A 22,446-nucleotide genomic window follows, 5' to 3' on the forward strand; every position below is an offset into this window, starting at 1 on the left:
AAATAATTTTGTTTTTAATACATTACCAAAATTGTATTTGCTCTGTGCTACCACATAAACACACCCAAATTTGTGAGAACAGTGATCTGTTATCCCAATAATGCTACATGACAAACCACCCCAAAGCATAACCACAGGTCACAAATTATGGCCCAAAGGCTGAATCTGGCCCCACCCCCTCATTTAGTGTTCTCTGTAGCTGCTTTCCTTGACACTGGGCTGAGTAGTTGCTGCAGCGTATGGAGACCATCTGATGTACACACTGAAAACATTTCCTGTCTGCCCTTTACAGAAATGGGCACAGTTAGGTGGTCCCTCTTGCTCAGGGACCTCACGAGGGCTGCAGGCTTCTTGGGGCTTGACTGTGGAAGGACTCAAGTTGTTCTGGGGCTGAGGCCAGAGGCCACTCCAGTCCTCTGCCTCATGGGTCCGTCCTCAGGGCAGCTGCAGCAGAGCGAGATCTGCGGGACAGAGTGAGGAGCTCAGAATAGGATTTAACCTTATGCACTCTCCAAACCTCAAGCTGGCTGGATATAAGTTGTCGGCAAAGACGTACATTAGAGCCACAGGATGTTGTCCTCCGTGCAAACTCGAAATCTGTGTTTGTATAGGTGAAATTTAACAGCACGTTGCTTTCCACTGTTTGTCAGGCTTGCACTCTTGCTAGAAGGAATGCAGATGTTTTCCTGAAATACCTGCACAGGAACAGCGTGAACATGCCGGGCATGGTGGCGCATATCAAAGCTCCTGAACAGCAGGTGAAAAGTAAGTACAGTCGGGAGGCGGCCGGGTGTGTCCCAGCTGATGTCTAGGAGGTGACGGCGAGGGGCTTATCAAGATGCATTCTGAAAGTTGCTCTAGAGCTTCATTTTAAAGTTATGTACATTTCACATTTCATGTTAATGAAGTCCTCACTAATTATCTTAGTTTAATAAAATATATGAAGTAAATAGGTTGGTAAGATACTGAATTGGTTGATAATTTATTGAATAAAATTGAAGAATATAAACAGGAAGAAAATGAAGCATTCAGAATATTGGTTGCCATTGGCTTTTGTTGTTAAAATAAGTGAAAATATTATCAATAAGGAAAAGAATGAAAGCCAGAATTATCTATGGGCAAATTTTTTTTAGGCAAATTACTTTTAAAAGTTCAAATCAAGAAATTATGTCCCTGTATCATTGCTGTAAATATAAAGAGTTATGGATTTTCTATACTAAGACATTGGTAATTAGTAAAAACAGGTTGTGAAACAATATTATATAGTTTGATTTCACTTGAGTATAAAAAATCTATAAACTACATCTTTATATATGCATACGTATATGTAAATGCTAGAAAAGGGTCTGGAAAATGTATACTATAAACTATAAATAATAGGATCAGTGAGACTGGGAAGTGAAGGATACTCACAATTTTTACTCTCTAAATTCTGATTGAATATTTTACAATGAGAATTTATTCAATATATAATGTAAAATCTAAATTTAACGGGAGATTTTTTACCTGTTTAGTTGAAATGACATGGAAATAGACCATCAGAAATCGGGAGTTGTTTAAAACAGCCTTGATACTAAGACCCATTCTGTGAGCTCCAGGAGATGGGTGCTAAATGCGTGTGGAAACAGGCACGGAGCCATTCACTCCCTTGACCAGGGTCAAACACACCCAACTCGTAGAGCTGCGTTTCATAGGGAGAAAGTTCAATAGTCAGTTAACAAATGAGTCTTCTCTCCCTTTGCACAGAAACAACATGATTGGCAAAAACTTTTTACATTTCATTTTACTCTGTTCATCTGATTCATTGGTTAGTTGTCATAGAATGGTTTTCTATCATACTAGCACAACCCTCTCAGTTCTGCAGATGAGATTTATATGTATTCACTGGTGGATTTTACTCTTGGGAAAATGAGTAACAAGGGCAATCATTTTTCAGTATGGACAAGACTTTATTGCCGGCAAGTTACTTTCATGGTTATCAGCATTGGTATTACTTTACTTGGCTCATGTCGCATAAACATGATTTCTCTGTGGTCATCTCTTGCTATTACTTTTGTTTGTTGGTCATATTCTGTTTCCTCTGATCAAAGATCATGTTAGATCAGTTTGTGTTTAGGTGCAGTGTGTGTGTGCAGGGGTGGGGGGGCACGTTTCATTTATTCAGTCACCAGATATTTATTATGCATTTGCTGTTGAATATCGTAACACTAGGTGTCGTGGGGAATTAAACATGAAGTGTTCTGTGCTGTTTCTCTAGCAGTCTACTTGGGGGTGGGAAGTTTTCCATGAGACAGTGCAGTCAGTCTCTGGGAGGGCCGTGGGGGCAGAGGAGACTGTAACCCAGGGGAGCTGAGGCAAGGGGCGGGGGGGCAGACCTCACGAGCAGAGCTTGAGGAAGCCCCTGGCGGTTAACACTCTGCCGGCTGCGCACTTGCCGAAATGCAATACTGCTTGGGCAGAGACTGAAAATGAGAGGCGGGAAAAGAGCCATTGGTGTACATTAATGTGTGTGTGTGTGATAGTTTCATTCAAGTGTATCGTAATTTTTTTCTGAGTTGATTCAAGTTTCAGAGACTTTATTTGTTTCAGGGAGCTAAGAAGCATGTAAACTGAGGTGATACATAAATGCCTCTCTTCTTGTTTCTCACAAAGTACCCAGGCTGCTAGGGACTTAATTACTTGTGGAGAACTTAATATTTAATATTTTGCAATTTCAGTCTTGGAAATTGTTTTCTGAAGTTTTCCGTTTGTTTTGTAACCTTTTAGAGTCAAACAGACTTACTGTGAAAAAGTTGAAAGGTGTACAAATATACATAGTTACCCAGTTCCTTTACCAGAGGTAACCAGAGTCAAGAGTTTTTGGTGCTTCTTGTCTATGCATGTAGTTATAGATGTATATATGCCACACACCCATCCAACTTGTTTACTTTAAAAAAATAGATTATATTCGTCTACAATTTGTTTCTTTCACATAATAATATCTCAGGCATCTCATTCTCCGAATTTAATGAGCTGCTCCATCCTTCGTAATCCCTGTAGTGTTTTGGTGCGTAGCCCGAAGGATTTAACCTGGGCCGTTGTTAGTGGGCATGTGGATTCTCTGGGTTTCCATTGTGGCACACAGTGTTTCAGTGTTCGTGCATCTGGGTAAAATAGTGAGGTGCGCTGAGTGCGGGTGGAGAGTACCCCGTGCTGGACACCTAAAGGAAGGGAAATTTGGGATCAGAGGTAGGCACACACTCGGTGTTACTGCCTGGTGCTCAACTGCCCTCCACAAAGGTTGAACTCAGGTTTTTTCCCTCTGTAATAAATGATCGCGGCGGCCCGTTTCCCTTAGCCTTTCCAGTGCCAGTTTTGTCGGTGGTTGCCAGGAAACAGTGAAAGACAGTCTCATTGTTTGAGTGAGCGTAAACATGTGCCTGTGTGTCTCTTGGCCATTTTTTAAAAATCGTAAACTTCATGTTTATGTGCTTTGCTCATTAGCTCATGTCTTTTCCTGTTCTAAGCTTTTTGTTAACAACAACAACAAAAAAACTACCTTTTTCCCCTATCTCTTATCACCAAGTAGATGTAAAGTCCTTTGCTCCTTTGATACGAGGGTTTTAAAAGTCTTGAGGAAAATTATCTCATACTGATGCTTTTTCTAACGATTGTTGAATTGCCCCAGAGGAGAGAAAGGATTCTTATGCCACTAACCCAACTCTCCCAAGGCGTTAGAGATCAAGCCCATGATCTCAGCTCCCTGGGACCTCAGTCGTGCGATGGTAAATTAGGGCAAGACGAGGGGGGCCTGGAGACGTGCTCTGGAGACCGCGTACGAGGACGCAGTGGCTTCTCGGTTCAACACGCTGCCTCCCGGTGGCATGTGCATAAACGTCTTTAAAGATGGACGGGGCTTGGCAGGGGGTTTTGGCTTTGACGGTGAGCACCAAAGGCTGCCTTTCTCTTTGCTCTCCCAGATATCTTGAATGAGCTCTTCCAGCGGGAGAACAGGGTGCTGCACTACTGGACCATGAGGAAGCGGCGGCTGGACCACTGCCAGCAGTACGTGGTCTTCGAACGGAGCGCCAAGCAGGTCGGCCGCCCCGGCTCCGCGCCCCCGTGTCCCTAGGCCTCGGCGACCGGATGGGCCCTTGCCGCCGTTTCTGCCGTTTTCAAAAACGCTTTCTAGCATTCAAAACAGTCTCGGATTTTAATTAACAGTTAGCTGTAAATAGAAAACGCGCAACCTTGTAACAAGTGTGCCACTCCTTGAGTTGGGCGCTCAGACCCCAAAGCTGCCCCTCGACCCTTCTCTCCCATGTTTGCCGAATACTTCAGATGGCGACTTACAAGCAATAACACGGTGATTGTTTTAAAGCTACCGCGGAGTCTTAGTTCAGCAGTGTTTATGTGTGTAAATAGTGTGGTGGGTGGCTTTTTATATTGGCATATTTAGGTTTTCAAGATGAATTTCTGTTCTTCAAGTGAATTGAGCTAAAGTAAAATGCAAAATGTCACAGCATTTCCAATAATTCATATTTAGTTGAAAAATGTTCATACATTTGGTTAAGTAGAGAAAATGCTGGGTCTTTTGAGGTTAAGGTACTCCAGCCCATATCTTCAGTCATTGAAGATGATCATTTTGAGATAAAGCCTGCTTAGCTCAGACCTTGAGCATTAAGATACTTGTGGTTCCTCTGTGGCCTTCACAGTAGCGTAAGTGTCCATGAGATGTTTGGAGCTCAGTCGGTGAGCGGGACATCGGGCGAGCTCACGTCCACTCTCTGCGTGCCAGGCCCCGGGCGGGCGCCTGGTGGTTGTCACCGCATGTCATCCTCATCGTTGATCTCCGAGTCTCTGGGGCCCCCCAGGTGTCTGGTCAGTGGTGACCCACGTCCTGATGGTGACTCCCAGACCTGGGCTGCTTCTGGAGCGACCTGGTCACTTAACGTGCACCAGCACGCGGCAGGCCCTCCGGGAAGCCTCGTCAACCCAAGCAAACGTCAGCTTCACTCAGCCCAGGTTCCCTACTTGGGGACCACATTTTGTTCCATCTTGGCCCATGCTGAGGGGGTTGCAGTGGGTGGTGTGGTGCTCAGAGCTGCCCGGTTCCCAGAGCTGATGACCCAGAGGTCATTGTCCATGAAACTGGCAGCCCGTCCCAGCCCCCCTCTCCTCGCGGCTGCCATCTTCTGCTGTGGTAATCGTATTCCCAGCAGTGAGGGGCAAGGGGTATTTCTTTTTCATGTTTAAATTGTATTTCCTTTACATTTTACTTAAAGAGAGTTCATCCCTATTTCACAATTATGGGGCACCTCATTTTGTTTCCAGTTAGAGACTGTGGCATATTCTTTTGTCACTCAACTTTCTCTGTTGAAATATAAGGAATCGTTCAGATACAGAGAAGCAAAATTGTAAATAGTTCTCTTGACTGAGAAAAATAATGGGATGTGTTGTGTCCTTTTTGCTAAAGTCAGCTCATCTGCCCAAACTAAAGCCATTAAGTCCATGCCTTCACTGACGATGCCAGGTGAGCACGGCACTGGTGAACAGCAGCCACCACCAGCAGAACGTCCCGTGACGTCCTCTCCTGATTTTAGTCTTCGGCGTGTTGCTCCGAGTGCAATGGGCTGGAAACCAACACCACTGGTGGGATCGGGGACAAGGGGACCCCTCGGCCTCCTTAGCGCCGCCCCCCAGGTCCCTCCTGTCTCATGGGCCCCTCCTCCTCATCCCCCCTCTGAATACTGCCTTTCTCTACGTCCGGCCGGGCTCTTGTTTCTCTTTCCTCTCCTCTTATCTCTCCGTTGGCACTCCCAGCCCTGACCTCCCTTTCTGCTCTGCCCTCCAGATCTGTAACTGCAGCTACCCCTGCCATCTCGGCACTTTGGCCTCATCAGGTGCACTCGTGATTCCCTGCCCCCCTCCGGTGTCCCTCCAGCAGCACGTTGCACCCCCTCCTCCTAATCTCGGGAGTGGCGGGGGCGTGCCCTTCTGGACTCCTGCCTGCCCCCCATCTCCCCACATCTTCGCTCCCTCTTGTCCCGTAGGTACAGCCCTCCACAAGTCACAGGCCTGTCTCCCTTCTCATCTGCAGAGCCACCGTGCCCTGTAAGCCCCTCCATCACTCGCGTAGACCACTGCTCCTGGGTCCTGACTGGTTTACTATGTCCTCTCACTCTCCCCTCCAATCCCTTTTCCACATGGCAGCCACGTTTGCTTCAGGAAAATCCAGGGCCCCTTTGCCCTCCAGCCTGTCCCTCCCTCACCACTGCTGTCCTCCCGGCCCTCCCTCCGGCCGCAGCCCCCGTGTGCTCCGCTCAGGCGCGTGGTGTGTGCTTCCTCGGACTAGAGGCCTCCCCCATTCTTCCCGCAGCCGCTCCCTGCTCAGCCTCAGGTCCCTGCTTGGCCGGCCCTCCGCCCCTCCCTTCCCGAGCGGGGTCCCCACGCCCTCACTGCTCGCTGCCCTCCGTCTTCTGCGTATTTGTTTTAATCTGTCTTCTCCTCCGTGGTCACAGGGGTAGGGGTAGGGCCAGGGTTAAGGTAGGGCGGGGAGGGTAAGGTTAGGGGGCTAGGGGTAGGTTAGGGATGGGGTTCAGGTTCAGGTTGGGGTTGAGGGGTTGGTTTTGGGTTTGGGTTCTAAGCTTGTCCTATTTCCTGGCACCTCACACAGCGCCTGGCTCTCTAGGTGGGCACTCGGGGACAGTCTGCCGTAGGAATGGGTAAACGAAGGGCTTCTGAATAAGTCACCAAAAGGGTTTCTGCCTTGATTCAGTGTCAGTATTCACATTGCTTCAGAAATGGGATAGCCATGCTCAGGCATATTCAGCCAGGAAGCTGAACATTCCTAGGGATCGTGATTTCCTTTTTTGTTTTTTCTATAAAAATTCCCAAAAATGCTGTGAAGAGTTGGATGGAGACTTAGAGGTTCTGAAGGACAAATATAAAAGCTTTCTATTCTTTTATGCTTGTTTTCCACAGCATTGCCTTTTTAGATGAGTATGTTTAAATAAGTAGGATTTCCCTGGAGATATATAAATATGTAATTTGAATGACAGCTTCCACCTGAGGACACGTGCGACTGTGTGGCTTAGGGCTGTGCTCTCCCACTGCAGTGTGAGCCTAGCAGGCTCCTGCTCCCCTGTGGGGATAATTTTCTCCCTTACCCTGAGAGCGTCTCCATGGAGCTGTGTCTACACGGGATGCAGGGTGGAGGGGCCTTTTCAGGAGCCTCATCAAAGCAGGGAAAGTGGTTACACACAGGCTACTCCCCCTGGACCCAGGAGGATGAAGGAAAGGTCATATTTGGAGACTGAGAATCCATATCTGCTATTTTTTTTTTTTTTTGTTTAATTAAAACCTCCCACCCAGTAGTGCCCTGAAGTTTCCGTAACACGATTGTCTGTTGGCTTAGCTATATGAGGGTCTCAGATCACCTGCCCCTGTATCTTTTCAGTCTTCTTTATATGGGATGGTAGTCACACTTGAGTTCTTTGACGGGACTGGTTTTGTGCCTTTAGGTTCCTGGTTAGGAGAAACTTGAACTTTTTCTTTTGGTTGCATGCATGACACAATTGTAACTTTCTAGAATGTCATTTTTTAAATTATTATTTTGGAATTACGATACTTTTCTCAGAAGCTTGTCTCTCCTTGAGGGCATGTTTCTTGAGGCATGCCAGCCTTGGCGTGCGATTCCACATTTAAACGAGATGCTCAGAAACAGACTCCCGTCTCGGAAGCCCGGCCATGAGCTTCTCCGTTCCTCCCGCTGTAGGCTCTAGAGTGGATCCATGACAGCGGGGAGTTCTACCTGAGCACGCACACCTCCACGGGCTCCAGCATCCAGCACACCCAGGAGCTCCTGAAGGAGCACGAGGAGTTCCAGATCACCGCGAAGGTGAGTGGGGGCGGCAGGGCTCGGCTGCTGAGGGGCGTCCGGAAGGCTCAGCCCAGAAATCCTCATCCAAGTCAGGCCCTTTTCAAACGTCATTCGAGAAACACCTTATGAAGTTGGAGAAACAGGACGAGTGCCGAATAGATTGCTCTCTGTTAAATTTAGGTGATGCTCCTTCCTGCCTTCTCAGGCATTGTTTTTTAACTTCTCCTCCTCTCCTCTCCTAACTTTTTCTCGTTTCCTTTTGTTGATCTGCTTTTTGTATCTCCCTTCTCTCTTTCTTTTTCCCCCCTTCTTTGTCCTTTTCATATTCTTTTTCCAAGGTATTTACTAGTACTTGCTATTTCTATCAAACGCTGGTGTTACTGACTTACACATTTTGCTGATACTTTCTTTCTGAGTCTTTAGTTCATGAAAAATATCACACTAGTTTGCTTACACTCAGTTCAGTTAGGAAATTGTGTTTTGTAGTTGGCTGAGTTTATGTTAATGGACTTTGTTAATGGTTGTTCATAGGTTTAAGAAACTTGAGGCATTTTCACTTTTCTGCTGAAAATCAAAATAGAATAAAATACATCTTTATGGCCTAAGTAGTATATTTGAGCAAATATGAATTTTTTAAGCAAATACATTGGAATTAACACATTGGCATGAATGTTTTTCCAACCAAAGTACGTACTGCATATTCTTTCTCTCAGCTCAGAAGAGTGTTGAGACTCCTTTACAATTACTTTTTCATCCTGTGGTTGTTTTTTTGTTTGTTTCTTTTTCCCCCAATTTTTGAGAATACGTCCTATTTTCAGAAGTGCCTTTGTTATTCTTGATAGATTTGAGCTTTTATAGAAAGCTGAAAATTCAGATTTGAGAGTAGAAAATAAATGATCATGCTGGATAACGTTTTTGTCTATAAAGAAACGTTCCTATATAATTAACAAGATTGATTATCTTGTGTGGCCCTTTACCTCACTTTGAAATCGCCTCTAAGAGGAATTTGAGCATCATTTCAGGTGAGGACAGTTATTTTGTATTGTGTTTATTTATACTTTCTATGTTTTCTGCAACAATTTCTGACTGCCCGCTCTTCTCCTCCCCAGCCCCCTGCCCCGCAAGCTGTTATTTCCATTCAGTGCTCAAGGTGCCGGGTTCTGGGCATGCACCGTCGAGTAGGGGTGCAGATAGGCTGATCACCAGGGCCTGGGAGAAGGCCCAGCACTCAGTGGGGTGCCATGAGCATTGCAGTGGGGAGGGGGTAGGCTCAGGGCCCCCAGGAGGCACAAGGGGTGCTCAGGGGAGGACACCAAGCTTAGTTGGTGGGGGGTGGGTGCCTAATTATTAAGAAGATATCTCCTGTATCACTCAGAGGCAGATGTGAGATGTTCTCCTCCTCACTGACATTAAAAGTGCAGTTAATACTCCACTCTGCAGGCCGAGAGCCTATTGGCTGCACAGCTCCAGGCCCCTGCACACAGTGATGTGGCTGTTACCAGCCAGAGCTGAGAGCTGAGCAGCCTCGTTCCTCCAGTAGAGTTTGTAAGAAAGAATTTTATCCATTATTCCTAAATTTCCCTTTTCCTTAGACTTGGGCTCTGGTTAGTGGACAGGCGGGCATTAGCAGGCATGTACTTTTGCCCTTATGTAAGAAATATGCTCATACACATGAACTTTCTTTTTCCGAAATACGCAGAACTCTGTTTATATTGAATGAGTTATGCTAGAATGAACGGATAGAGTTTGAAAAGAACACCCTTTGCTTTTGTTTTTCTTCGCAGTTTTTGTTTGTCTTCACTATTTTTGTTTTTCTTTAGTTTCTGGCTGCCATTCTTTTAATCAGAAAGAATCCTGCTTTGGTGTGTGGAGATACCATTTAGTTGTTCATGTTGAAAGGAGGTTTCTACTCTTGCTGCCTTTTGCCACCATATCTTAGTATCTTCTAAGAAACCATTTTCCTTTTGTTACACAGAGAATCCTTGCCTCTGACCAGACAGTCTTCCAATCCTGTTCTAGTGATTAGTATTATAGCATTTTTAGTGCTGATGGAATAAAGCCATAAGCCAGACATTTCTCATCACTATCTTATTAAGATTCGGCTGGCTCCTGGGTGATGACCCAAAAGCAGATTTCTGTCCTCACGATGGACAGACTGACTTTCAGTTTCTAGGAGGAGTGTGGCCTGAGGATGGGCATTTGTAACCAGCTCACTGGGTGGTTTTTATGCACACTGATGTTTGAAACCCGCCACCTTCCTGAGTCATTTCAGATATCCAAATCTTCCTCCCATGCAGCCCCCTTCCATCCTGATCACCAGTGTCCCAAATGCCGTACTTTGCTAGAAAGTACCTGAGACCATACAAGATGCATCCATTCTGATTTTCTGATTACCTGGGCACATGATGAATAAAGTGCTTTTGAGCATGTGGATTTAAGAATTCACCTTGCTTTTATTTTTCTCTGCTTCCTTGATTATGCCTACAGAGGGTTGTTCAAATTACACTATGTACATAATTTTTAAATAAAAATCCACTTTGTAACAGTCTCTAGAGATAAATAGAATAAGGGTGAAAAACCATATAATTTATGAAAAACCATATTAAAGGACCTAGACTTGTTTGTGGGTGTTTTTTTTAAAATGGTGTTGGGTAGCCTTCTGCAAAAAGATTAAGTTGGCTTCATATCTCACCTTGATACCAAGATAAATGCCAGAAGGATATAAGATTTAAACGTAAGCAACATAGACCTAAAACCACTAGGAAAAAAAACTGGATTTTTTTTTTTTCTTTTTTCCTGTCCTTATACTGGGGAAGTTCTGTGAGCATGACATAACACCCAAAATTATAAAAGAAAAGATTGGCAAATTTGCCTCCACAAATGCTTAATTGCCCACAGTGTCGGCGGGGCCTGGGGCACAGCCTCGTGCCCACTGCTGGGGCCCGTGAGCCAGCGTGACTCCGGGTGGGATAGCCCGCAACACCTCTCAGCTCCCCCCACACACGTTCTGTCTGCCCCTACAACTGCACACACTGAAATGCTGTGCTGCATAGGTCTGCTCAGTGCACAGCTGGTCAGGGTTAGTTGTGCTTTGTTGTTTGTAATGGGAAAGGGTTGGAAACAACATAAAGGTCCATCGGTGGTGATGTGATAACTTTAGGGAATATCCAGAGGTGAGAATATTATGCAGCTCTACAAACTAGTAAGGATGCTGTTTGTGTCCTGGCAGTGAAGGATAGCTAAGATTTGTTAAGTGAAAAATAAGGTGCAGAGCAGTATATATAGTATGCTAGCATTTATGTTAAAAATGTGAGGGAAAAAAATATATGTACATTCCTTTCTCTGGAATGGTACATAAGAAACTACTAACTTTGGAGCCTCTGAAAAGATGAACTGGGTGGCAGGGGGAGAAGGGTGAGAAAACTTCCCATTTGGTATCCTTTTCTATCTTTTGAATTTTGACTCCCATGAATGCATTTAAAACTACAATTAAAATAAAAATATATTAAGATTAAAAAGGTCTTTGGATGAGCAGTTCGTTCTATATAATTTTGTCACACATTCATTCATCCAACAAGTATTTATTTGAGCCCCTATTACTATGTACCTGCAACGGTTCTGCCTGCTGGGCTCATGGCTCTCGTATCCTGGTTGGGGAAACAGGCAAGCACGTGATAAGTGGGGAAAATATATAGAGATGCGAAGTAATGCGTGCCGCATGGGGCGGGGCAGGTTGCAGTCTTCAATAAAGAGGCCAGGGAAAGCCTTAGCGAGAAGCCTTGTAACCATCTTGTTAACTGTCTTGTAACTATCATTTAAACATCCTTTAAATGAAGTCTATCCACGTTTAAGACTCATCAACCTACCAAGCTTTGCTTGTAGGAGATCTTCTATGTTTCATTAGTTTCGTATAATCAATATCAGCCTATTGGTATTACATGCTGACAGCTGGTATATTTTACCATGTATACTATACATATACAAAAATCTTCCTGTAGTTTTTTGATGTTTTTTGTTTTCTGTTTTTAATGTAAGCAAACTGCATTATCTTTAATCTTCATTCCTATGTCACCAGCACTTAAAACACTATAAATAGCTTTCTTAAGCCGCTAAAGATGAATGTAGTTTGTAGTTTTGCCCACTAACAGCATATGTAACAATGAAAAAGAAGTGTTCGAACAGCGATAAAGGACAACTTTTAATGTGCTTTGGGGGCACAGCAGTGAAATCTTTTTATGGCAACCTAATTAAAAAATCCTACATTAGTCATATTAATTCTCTCGAATATTAAAATTTAGCTGTGTTTCTAAGTTAAATCCCTTTTAGAATTTATACTTCCAAGTCTGAAATTTTGACATTTTATTCTCTTGCTTTTATAATTAGGCTTGTCTTAACATATCCAGAGAGGTATCATATTGATGACAAGTCAAAAGGTTTGTTTGACAGGTATTTTCCTTTTCTGTCACTCCACTTGAGTTCATTTCCACACATGATGAAGGAGATCCTAAAAAGTTTTTGACATTTAAGTTTTGCTGACTTTTCCCCAATAAAAAGCTTTTACAGAATCCTCAATGGTTATTTTTTCAGAGATATTAATGTAGTTTGAGTTGATACACTTTTTGTTGAAAAGTATAAACTCATGCCTGTGGAAGGTAATCCCTTCCCCCTGACAAAAGCAGATGCTGTGCACCTTGCACGAAGAACCTGATGCTGATTTATTCTTCCAGTTAATCTTTGCTGAGAGCCTACTACGTGTCAGGCACACAGCAGGTGCTTTAGAGAGCAGGAAGAAAAACAAACAACTATTCCTTCTGTTGGAGGGGACAGACAGTCATCACAGCACATCAGCCAAACCCATTGTCTGTTAGAAGGTGAAGAGTCAGCCGGGCAGGGCCGGGAGGCAGCTGTGGCTGTCACTGAGGCACGCGGGGTCCGGCGAGCAGGTGACCTGCATCTGAGCAAAGCCGTGAGGAGCCAGGAGGTTCTGGGGGATACCAGGAGGGGCGATGGGTGGGTTGCCCATGGTGTGCGCTTGGAGTCCAAAGTATCTTTAAAGCTGGCTTTAGAAGTTGCCTGGTGAACTCTGGCTCCATAGTTCTATTTTACAAACAAATCTGGATCCTCAGCTCTGACCCGATTTCTTTTTGAGATTGTCCATCAGTCTCCTGAATGTTGGTTGTAAAGATTTTCTAGTTGGAGTGTAATCCCAAAAAAGTGGGTTCTGTAGCTGAAGAGTAACCGTGCTCATTCGAAATGTTGATGGGAAAGTTGGAGAAATTACAATTAAATAAAATGGCAGTGATTAAAATCTGTTGAAAAGGCAAAGTTGAGTGAAGTTGCTGTCATTTATTTAACCATTGCTTTATGGTTATCCTTAACTTAGTAAAAGATCTTTTTTACATACATATAAAATGAAATAGTATTCTTTCCCTAAAAAGGGTTCTAAAGCAGGCAACAAAATTTTAAATACCTCTACGAAGATAATTTCCTGACTAGTGAATTTTCTTCTGTATCCGCTGAGAGTGAAAAAGGAAACGTTAGCATGCGATGCGGGAGAGGCTTCGTGGGGATTTGGTTAAGGTCCCACCAGGGGTGGGGTTGGGGGAACCCTCGCTGCCTGTGCTTCATGAAAACCAAAATGACGTGGCTGCTGCTCTAACAGGGCTTTCAGTCTAACTGGGTACCTCAAAGAAACATTCATAAAGCAAGGAGAGGTCTTTGCACAGTTACTGTGTAACAAATACATCCAGTGATCCAAGAAGAACTGGACAGAGAACAGAGTATGTACCAAATCATAACACTGTGGAAAGAATATCTAGATTTCTTCAAAGTCATAAAAATGTCATTCATTGTGGAAGAGATGAGGAAAGCTGTCTAGTCTGGAATAAGGAAGCTCGATCAGATGGACTTGGGGTTTTAGTTTGTCTTAACATATAGCTTCTAGCACTTGCATTTTTTTTTCCCTGTTCAGAGCCCAAGGTTTGTAGGCAGTGGCTGCCCTTTACTGGTTTCTGGCAGTTGGTTTCATTTGCTCCACAATACTTTCCTGTTTTTGCAGCAAACCAAAGAGAGAGTGAAGCTATTGATACAGCTGGCTGATGGCTTTTGTGAAAAAGGGCATGCCCATGCGGCAGAGATAAAAAAATGTGTCACAGCTGTGGATAAGAGGTACAGAGATTTCTCTCTGCGGATGGAGAAGTACAGGACCTCTTTGGAGAAAGCTCTGGGGATTTCTTCAGATTCTAACAAATCGGTAAATTGCTTTGTGCAAACTGAATAAGCCATAGTATTCTTCCTAATGTCCTGTTTATTGATTTAATTATGTTCATTTATTGACTCTCTGACTCCACAGAGTAAAAGTCTTCAGCTAGATATTATTCCAGCCAGCATCCCTGGGTCAGAGGTAAAACTCCGGGATGCTGCTCATGAACTGAATGAAGAAAAGCGGAAGTCTGCCCGCAGGAAAGAGTAAGTTAGACTTTCAGAACCTACCAGGGTCATTCAAAGAATAAGGAAGCTGCCATTTGAAATCAAGCAGCATTGATGTTTTTAGTTGCTCTGAATGTGCTTAGATTTGGCAGCACAGATCCACTATATCCACTGTCCCCTATCATCTGTTTCAGAAACAGCATCTTATTGTTTTTAACCCTGTGCCCCCATTTCATATGGGGTGGACAGATTGTTTTAATATCATTTGTCATTTACAAATTTAATATCTTTTGTCAGTAGGTCATGAATAGTAATAGTAAGGAGAAAAAATGAATGATGCAAATTTAGGTGCTTAAAATTTGCTGATTAGGAAACTATGCTAGATTATTAGATTTTAATAAAGATAAGAGATTTGTTCTGAAGCAGTGGTACCAAACCAGGGCAATTTTGCCCAGCAGGGGACATTTGGCTATGTCCAGAGACATTTTTGGTTGTCACACTGGGCAGATGAGGGGGTTAAACATCTGATAGTGCATAGGACACCCTCCCAACAAAAGAGAATCATACAGCCAAAAATAACAGTCAGTAGTACAGCCATTGAAAAACGCTGATCCAGAAGTACCTCAGTAACATCTTTTCCAAAATCTCTTTTTCCCCTATAAACTGATAACCAGATACTATTATTGTTCTACCTATTCTTGATTTAATTCTCCAAAACACATCACTGGCTGATGCTTTATAACCACTTTATATTTCTTAAATCCATAAAAGTGAATAGTAAAACAAGCCTGTTTATTTACCATCTCACTCTGTTTAAGGTTCATAATGGCTGAGCTAATTCAAACTGAAAAGGCTTACGTAAGAGACCTTCGGGAGTGTATGGATGTACGTAAGTTTTTGTTTTGTTTTGTTTTTTTTGCTTGTTTGTTTAGATTAAGTATAATCTTGTCAATTGTATTTTTATCCATTGGTAGTTCTTAGAATAATCACACTATTTGGTTGTTTTTGTGATTTAGAGTATACTTGAGCAGCCAGCCACGTTTCCGCATTTCTGTGAAATTCTAGGCTTGTTTTTCACACGTTGCAGAGATGATGCAGCATTAATTCTTTCTTTCTGTTTATCACATGACGGCCTGGCCGGCAATCTTTTTCTATAGAATTTTGCAGCAACTCCAGAGACATGTGCCTAGTGAGTGTGATTAGCAAATAATGGTCAATAGTAGTATAATGCGTACTTGTTGTATCTTGTGGAGTATGTTAAATCCAAAATTTCATGCTGAGAAGAAGTTTGGAGTTGTAAAATATAGCCACTCTTCTCCAGTGTTAATAGTGACTGAGGGACTTTTCAAAAGAAGTCTTTCACCTTGTTTTGTAACAAGTTCCATGCTTATGATATATTTTCAATTACGCATTAGCTCCAAGTATGTATTTACAGCTGTCAGTGATGGCTGTTGCTTGAAAAGTTGGTGTAATTTTTGTATAATCCCTGTGTTTCCTCCTGGCCAGACCTACCTGTGGGAAATGACTAGCGGGGTGGAGGAGATCCCCGCTGGCATTGTAAACAAAGAGCTCATTATCTTCGGAAACATGCAGGAAATCTACGAGTTTCATAATAAGTGAGTGGCTTTAACTTTGGGGAGCTTGTTACGCTTGAACCTCCAGATGCTGCACTGGATTTGACACCAAGAAATCAAAGTTTACAGTTGAACTAAGCATAGAGTTCAATGATTTTGTTGCTATTATTTAGATGAAGTATACCAGTCTTTCCCCAACAAGACTTTGATATTCTAGAAACTTAGTACACACTTAGTTTTACATTTTTACTTATTTTCTGCAGAAATAAGTTTAAGAAAACTTTGAAAACTGCTTTGGGGGCCACCCTGACTTCTCTAAAGCTGAATCATCAATTACTTCTAGGATTAAAAGTAAAAAGAGTTCTCCCTGAGCCTGTTGGCCAGTGTTGTTTGTTCTTTTATAGTAAAAAAGAAGGAACAGATTTGTAGTTTGACCAAAATAAAATATACTTTCCATTGGCCACAAGGAGGCACATGATTTTTTTTTTTAAGATTAAAACAAAGAAGCAGCAGCAATAAAAACTCCATTAGGCAGAGTCTCTGCAGCCATCTTGCCTGTGGTAAGGTGATCTTGGGGCCATAGCTGGGGGTCTCTCCGCCAGCCCCCCACCCCAGCAGGAGTCCCTGGTGCTGAATGCCTTCTTCAGACCGGACATTTATATCCCTCAGTTATGTCCCTGGCAGCTAAATGCTGGCACTCACCCAGAAGCAAGCTGCTAGGTCAGAATATCTGTTAGGAGCAGTTGAAAGCTAAACTGGTTAGCTGGTAGTCGTAATACTTTACCCTAGTTAAGAGCGCCACGTTTCATGGAATCTGGAATCTTAAAGTCTAGGAGACACGGATTTTTTCACTTCACTTGATTTAAAGTGATGAAACTCAGGCATCGCCTGAAGTTATGGTCTATTTGGTCTAATTTCTGGTATATCATCTCACTGGGAGATGTTCTGAAGCGCTGTAATAATGATCATTTCTCTTTTATGATACCGTTTTTATTCTCTGCAGCATATTCCTAAAGGAGCTGGAAAAGTATGAACAGTTGCCCGAGGACGTTGGACATTGCTTTGTTACTTGGGTAATGAAACCTCAGCTGCTTGTTCTCTCACAATTATTTAGTGACATTGAAAGAAGCTAGAAGGAACATTGTTTGTTTAAGTCTTCATAGTCTGCTGGATACTTTTCCTTACACACAGAGAAACAGACCTTTCCTTAAAGAATCACGTCTCCAGCTAGCTGCTATTGTGCAATGGGCCTTTTCCTGGCTTAGTGATGGTTTGAAATAGAACGCACAGTGTGGCAGTCCTCTGCCTGGCTCTGGGGGGTCCCCGGTAGAGGAGGGCCTGCCCTGCTGGGGATCCCCCCCCCAGGCGATGGGCAAGCACACACATGAAGCAGTGTCGAGCAGTCCCAGGCTGGCCGCCGCGTTTGCACACAGCTCTGCGGGGTAAGAGAGGACGGTGCCCGTCCCCAACTTGCCAGGGTCAGGGAAGACTGCTGGAAGTGGTGATGGCCAGGCCGGGTCTTCCAGAACATGTAGTGTCAGCAGCTTGTGCTTCTTATTGTAATAGTTTTCTTTTTGAAATAGAGTTTCTTTTATTTGGGGCATCAGTGTCCTTTTAAGCACAATGTCTTTTCTACATAAAAGTCTCCCACACTTTGACTTATTGCAGTTTGAATGAGATGTTGAAATGTTTGTTTGTTTATAGGCAGACAAGTTTCAGATGTATGTCACCTACTGCAAAAACAAGCCTGACTCCACTCAGCTAATCTTAGAGCATGCAGGATCCTATTTTGATGTAAGTAATAGTTTACCAAGAAAGCTATTGAAATTCACAGTTTTATTTAACATAAATATAATACATCATTACTACTAACTCTCACCTAATTAGTGATACATTGTTTATTTCCATTTTTATCTATCACATTTATATCCATGTTCTTATATTTTCTTCTGTTTTAAAAAAATGAGGTGTTTTTTTAAAGATCCTTTTCAGCTACTGTAAAAGAAACTCACATTTTAATATGTGCATATGTGTTTGCCTGTGTATATATATCACTAATTAGCATTTATATGCAATCATTAATTTTTACCTCTAATACCTTATATATGAATTTTTAATTATTTGTTTTTTCTATTTTAATTTCACTATGTTATTAGTTTCCAAAAGTGGTCTGACAGAATTTTGCAAAAAACACTGTAACAACCAGGACCAGCTGGGAGATTCCTTAGTTACGTTCTAATTGGAGTAAATTTTAGCTGTAGTTTATCTAGTTTTTGAAAGCTGTTGCAGGGAGGTTGTTTAGTACAAAAGGGATCAGAGTTTTATGATACAGTCTGCAGAATGCTTCTTGGGTTTCTAGAAGTTGGTCAGATATGTGCCAGATATATTTTGAAGATAGGGTTCTTCCAAAGGTTACACATAGTTCGATGCATAAGGCAGAAAGAACGTTGGATTCATTTCCTGTCTTTACACTTGTGCGTGGATGAGTGTGATAACCTGCTTTTCTCTGAAAGTCTGGGAAATTGGAGTAAAGTTTTATTTCTGCCCTAGAGTTGAAGCACCCTTCCTGTAGATGGCCTTTCATTTCTTCCTTCAGCCCCTATTTTAGTAGTTCTTTCTTGTGACCAGTAATTGTACCTACTGCCTTGGTAAAACTGAGGTCTGCTCCCAGCCCAGCACAGCCTCTTTTTTTTATATTTCACATGACTCTCGGTCTCTGTCACCTGTTGAAGCCCACAGCCTTGACTGCGTCCAGAGTTAGAGTGATTTAAGGCCTAAGCAGGGAGAGCGTGTAGCACGTTTACTGTTTGGAACCAAAGCCATTTCACAAGCCTTTGTGGCCCAAAAATACTTCAAGAGTGAAGGAAGCCAGGCTGTCTAACTTAGAGGGTCCACAGGTTACATCGCGTTATACCAGTGACAAACAATAAAGAGCTTCCTTTTGACCCCAGCTTTCTGCCCCCCTCCCATCCAAAGTAAAGTTTAGAAGCAAGAAAGTTTTCTTTCAGAAACTAACAGCCTTTTAGAAAAAGGAAACTTCTATTTAAGCAAGACTAAACACTTGTCAGGTATTTTAGAAAAGTCCTGTTACTTTACAGCCATATCTGAATAATGCTAACCCTAAAATTAGACAGTAAGAATGCCAACAGAAGCACTGAGATGGGTGTTTAGAAATCTCTCAGATGCGTTTCTTTATGTTATTAAAACGCAGTGTTAAAGACATTACAATGTCTTCCAACTGTGTTGTGATGTATTCATGAAATGGATAGTGCTCAGCAATAAAAAGGAATGAACTGTTGACACAGGAAACAACATAGGTCAGTTTCAAAATCGTTAGGTTGAGTGGAAGAAGCCAGACGTTTAAAAAAGAGTATAATCTGTATGATTCCTTTTATATGAAATGTTAGAACATGCAAAACTAATCTGTGAAATCGGAGTACGGTTGTCTCCTCGGGGTGGAGATGGGGGGCTGCGGGGGTGGTTGATTGGAAAGGGGTGTGAGGGAACGTCCATGGTCTTGGAAATATTCTGTATCTTGGTTTGGGATTTGGTTACAATGTGTTAACGTTTGTCAGAACTCATTTTTACCTGTATCCTTAAGATCTGTGCATTATCCTGGCTGTGAAAAAATCTTTTAGGTGTCATTTAAATTTACAGATGTGGGCATCATAATCATTAAATTATAAATCCCACAGTTTAAACAAATATATATCTCGAAAAGAAGCATTTTAAACTGTATTCATGATTCCAGAAGCTAGCGGAAGAATTGTCAAGTGTCTAAGTTAATCTCCTTGACTCTTGGGGAGCGAGCGCTTTGGTGACCCCCTGTGCAGCTCGCTGTGGCGTGTCTGACTCACGGCTCACGGAGCGCTCAGTCAAATGACAAACAGATTGACAACACAAAGATGGGGGAGTGCTGCATCTAATTTGGAAGATAGAAAGTCAGAAGATAATCTTTTTAAAAATTTCTGTGAAGAGTGCTAAGAGCTAAGATAATGCAAATATAAGTAGGTTGATGTGAAACTATAGGCTGATAGTGAAACATGAGAGCAAATGGGAGAGAACAATTCACTGCTGTGACATACGTTTGTTAGACGGAAGCCTCTCATATAGAGAGCGGGGTCGTGGGAAGGGATGTTTTGCCAGGCTGGGTGGTCTGCAGTTAGGGTGTTAACGTAGCAAAAGCATCAGGGGCTGTGTTGGAAGACAGGGTGGACCCGTGGTGATGAACCTGAGCTGGCCCAGTGGGGACAGCTAATGGGGTCGTTGCCGTGCCTGTTTTGTATCTTTGCACATGGAAGCCAGTAATGCAGAGTAAACCCTGCCATCTTTGATGTTCAAGGTAATAACTTAATGGAGATTTCTTATTTTTGTATGATGTTTTAAGGAATCAGTAGTGATTTCCACTTCATATTTACAGAAAAATAGTGTTACATGTGTGTTCATCTAAACCCATTTAAATAAATGTTTTTCATGCATGCTGTCTGACTTATCCAGTGATGTTCAAAATATATGTATACATCTTTTTAATACAGGAGATACAGCAGCGGCATGGATTAGCCAATTCCATCTCTTCCTACCTTATCAAACCTGTTCAGCGAATAACAAAGTATCAGCTCCTTTTAAAAGTATGTATGAAGCATCTTCAGGCAGTGAACTTTTCTGAATTATCCATTACTATTTTGACATTTTTCTCTCGGTGTGTAATACCCTGAAGTTTTTAAATGACACCTAGCAGATTAATTTGGTTTTGTAGTCATTGCCATTTGTTGCCCTGATTTCTCACTGCAGCAGTTACATAAGAGGGTATTCCTTGATTGTGCACCTACGCTGCACTCACAGCCCCTGGCCTCTAACATAAAGTGGGAAGTGAGGGCACAGCTGCCATCCTCGTTACCTTCGTACCCTTGGTTAGTTTGTGGTGGGCTGCTGGCCATGCACCAGGTGCTGTGCCGTGAACTTGGCCCCTTAAGCTCGTCACACGTTGGTCTGCACGTGTGGAAACCAGCCCCTTGAGCAGCTAAGGGATGTGTCTGGGGTCATCGCTGGATCCCTTTATCTGGGGCCAGACTTAAATCCAGATCTGTATGAAGCCCAGAGTCTGCATTAAATCCACAAAGAACCCCATCCTTCCTGTTTTCTAGCTGTTTATTGCACACAGCCTTTTTAGAGCATGTAATTCATACAAATCACATGCATTTAACTCAAACTGACTTTTATTTTTTCTTAATTAAAATCAAACTTATGAAATACAAACACAAAAAACATTGACAGTGGAATGGTACAGAAAACTTCCTCTCACAGAATGCAATAATATAATTGATACACATTTTTCTTGATAATGTAAAAATAATTTATAACTTCTGCCTGGCAACAGTCACCATACTGTTCCTTGGCTGGTGAGTTTTATTATTAAGCCTATGACTGCAGACACCATCTATGCATCTTGGGATCAGTATTTCATGGGTCCTACCTTGTCCCAGGTGCTGTCCTAGGCACTGCAACAAGAGGTTAGGATGTGACATTTCTAGACACGTAAGAAGCACAGCAGCTGGGTTATCAGTGCCTTAGACGCCTCTCTGCTCTTTTTGTTAAAAAGAAAAATCTAGAAGCAGTAACAAGTGACTACATTCTTTCTGTGAAAGTGATCCTATTATGAGACTTTCCTATTGGAAAATCTCCCCTGCACATCTGTATCAAATTCCTATTAAGTGATTTTATGACCATCGCTGCAGAAATAGGTAGTTTCTATAAACCTGAAATAGAGGTCAGGAGGCTAAGTTGTTTATATTTAAATTTGCCCTTTGCTCGTTCTGCAAAGGCAGTTGGCCTCTGGGTGTCCTCGAGATTGAAGTGCTTGATTTTCAATGTGGTTCTGCTAATGATCCCTTTTGTGGAGCTCTCCCTCTGGTCAGTCGCTCCTCAGCTGGTGCCCTGGTGTATAGACCTGACCTCACTCTGTCCATGGGCTCTTCAAGGGAGCAGAAATAAGCTATTTGGAGCTCCCCAGCAAGGCAGGTTTTCTGCCCATGATGTTAGTGGCAGTACATCACATCTTTAAAGCACTTTTGCCAAGCTGCTGAGAATAACATATCGATACCATCTGGTCATGAGTAAAAGTGCTTTTTAGGTAACTGAGTTGCTCCAAACCATCCAGTCTAAAACCAAGGCTGACTGCTGTGCCTAGACTACGAGGACAAAAAACAAAAAAATGTTGTTACTGTTACTAATAATAACCATGAATACACTGGCTAATAAAATATCCTGGAGACTCCCAGAATGGGAATTTGTGGTCCCTGCTATCATTCATGTAATAATAGATACTCCTCTAAGTACATCTGAAATGTTAATTACACATGTAGCTCTCCCCAGGGAGGTATAATTCAGTTGTTAGAGCTTTTTGCAACATCCTGTGCACAAAGATACTCAAACCACATTACTGAGCTGCTGCCTTGCTTTGACAGGTTAGCTGGGGCATTGCATTAATGGCTCCAAAGAGCTCAGGGTGCACAGTGAGCACGTGGCAAGGAGATCCGGGCTGGTTTGCCTCTGGCAGGCCTTCAGGTTTAACCAGGAGCGTAG

General features: G+C 42.8%; 1 protein-coding gene across 1 annotated transcript in view; it reads left to right on the forward strand.

Moving 5' to 3' along the window:
- Positions 1–22,446, forward strand: part of TRIO (trio Rho guanine nucleotide exchange factor) — a 409,289-nt gene that overhangs the window by 275,191 nt on the left and 111,652 nt on the right. Inside the window, 10 exon segments of the mRNA XM_037798879.1 lie at positions 651–765; positions 3,960–4,075; positions 7,757–7,879; positions 13,920–14,114; positions 14,214–14,329; positions 15,109–15,175; positions 15,797–15,906; positions 16,868–16,937; positions 17,569–17,658; positions 20,400–20,492. Coding sequence (XP_037654807.1) covers positions 651–765; positions 3,960–4,075; positions 7,757–7,879; positions 13,920–14,114; positions 14,214–14,329; positions 15,109–15,175; positions 15,797–15,906; positions 16,868–16,937; positions 17,569–17,658; positions 20,400–20,492 — 1,095 coding nt within the window.

The sequence above is a fragment of the Choloepus didactylus genome, chromosome 11 (assembly GCF_015220235.1).
Source record: "Choloepus didactylus isolate mChoDid1 chromosome 11, mChoDid1.pri, whole genome shotgun sequence".
Taxonomy (NCBI): Eukaryota; Metazoa; Chordata; class Mammalia; order Pilosa; family Megalonychidae; genus Choloepus; species Choloepus didactylus.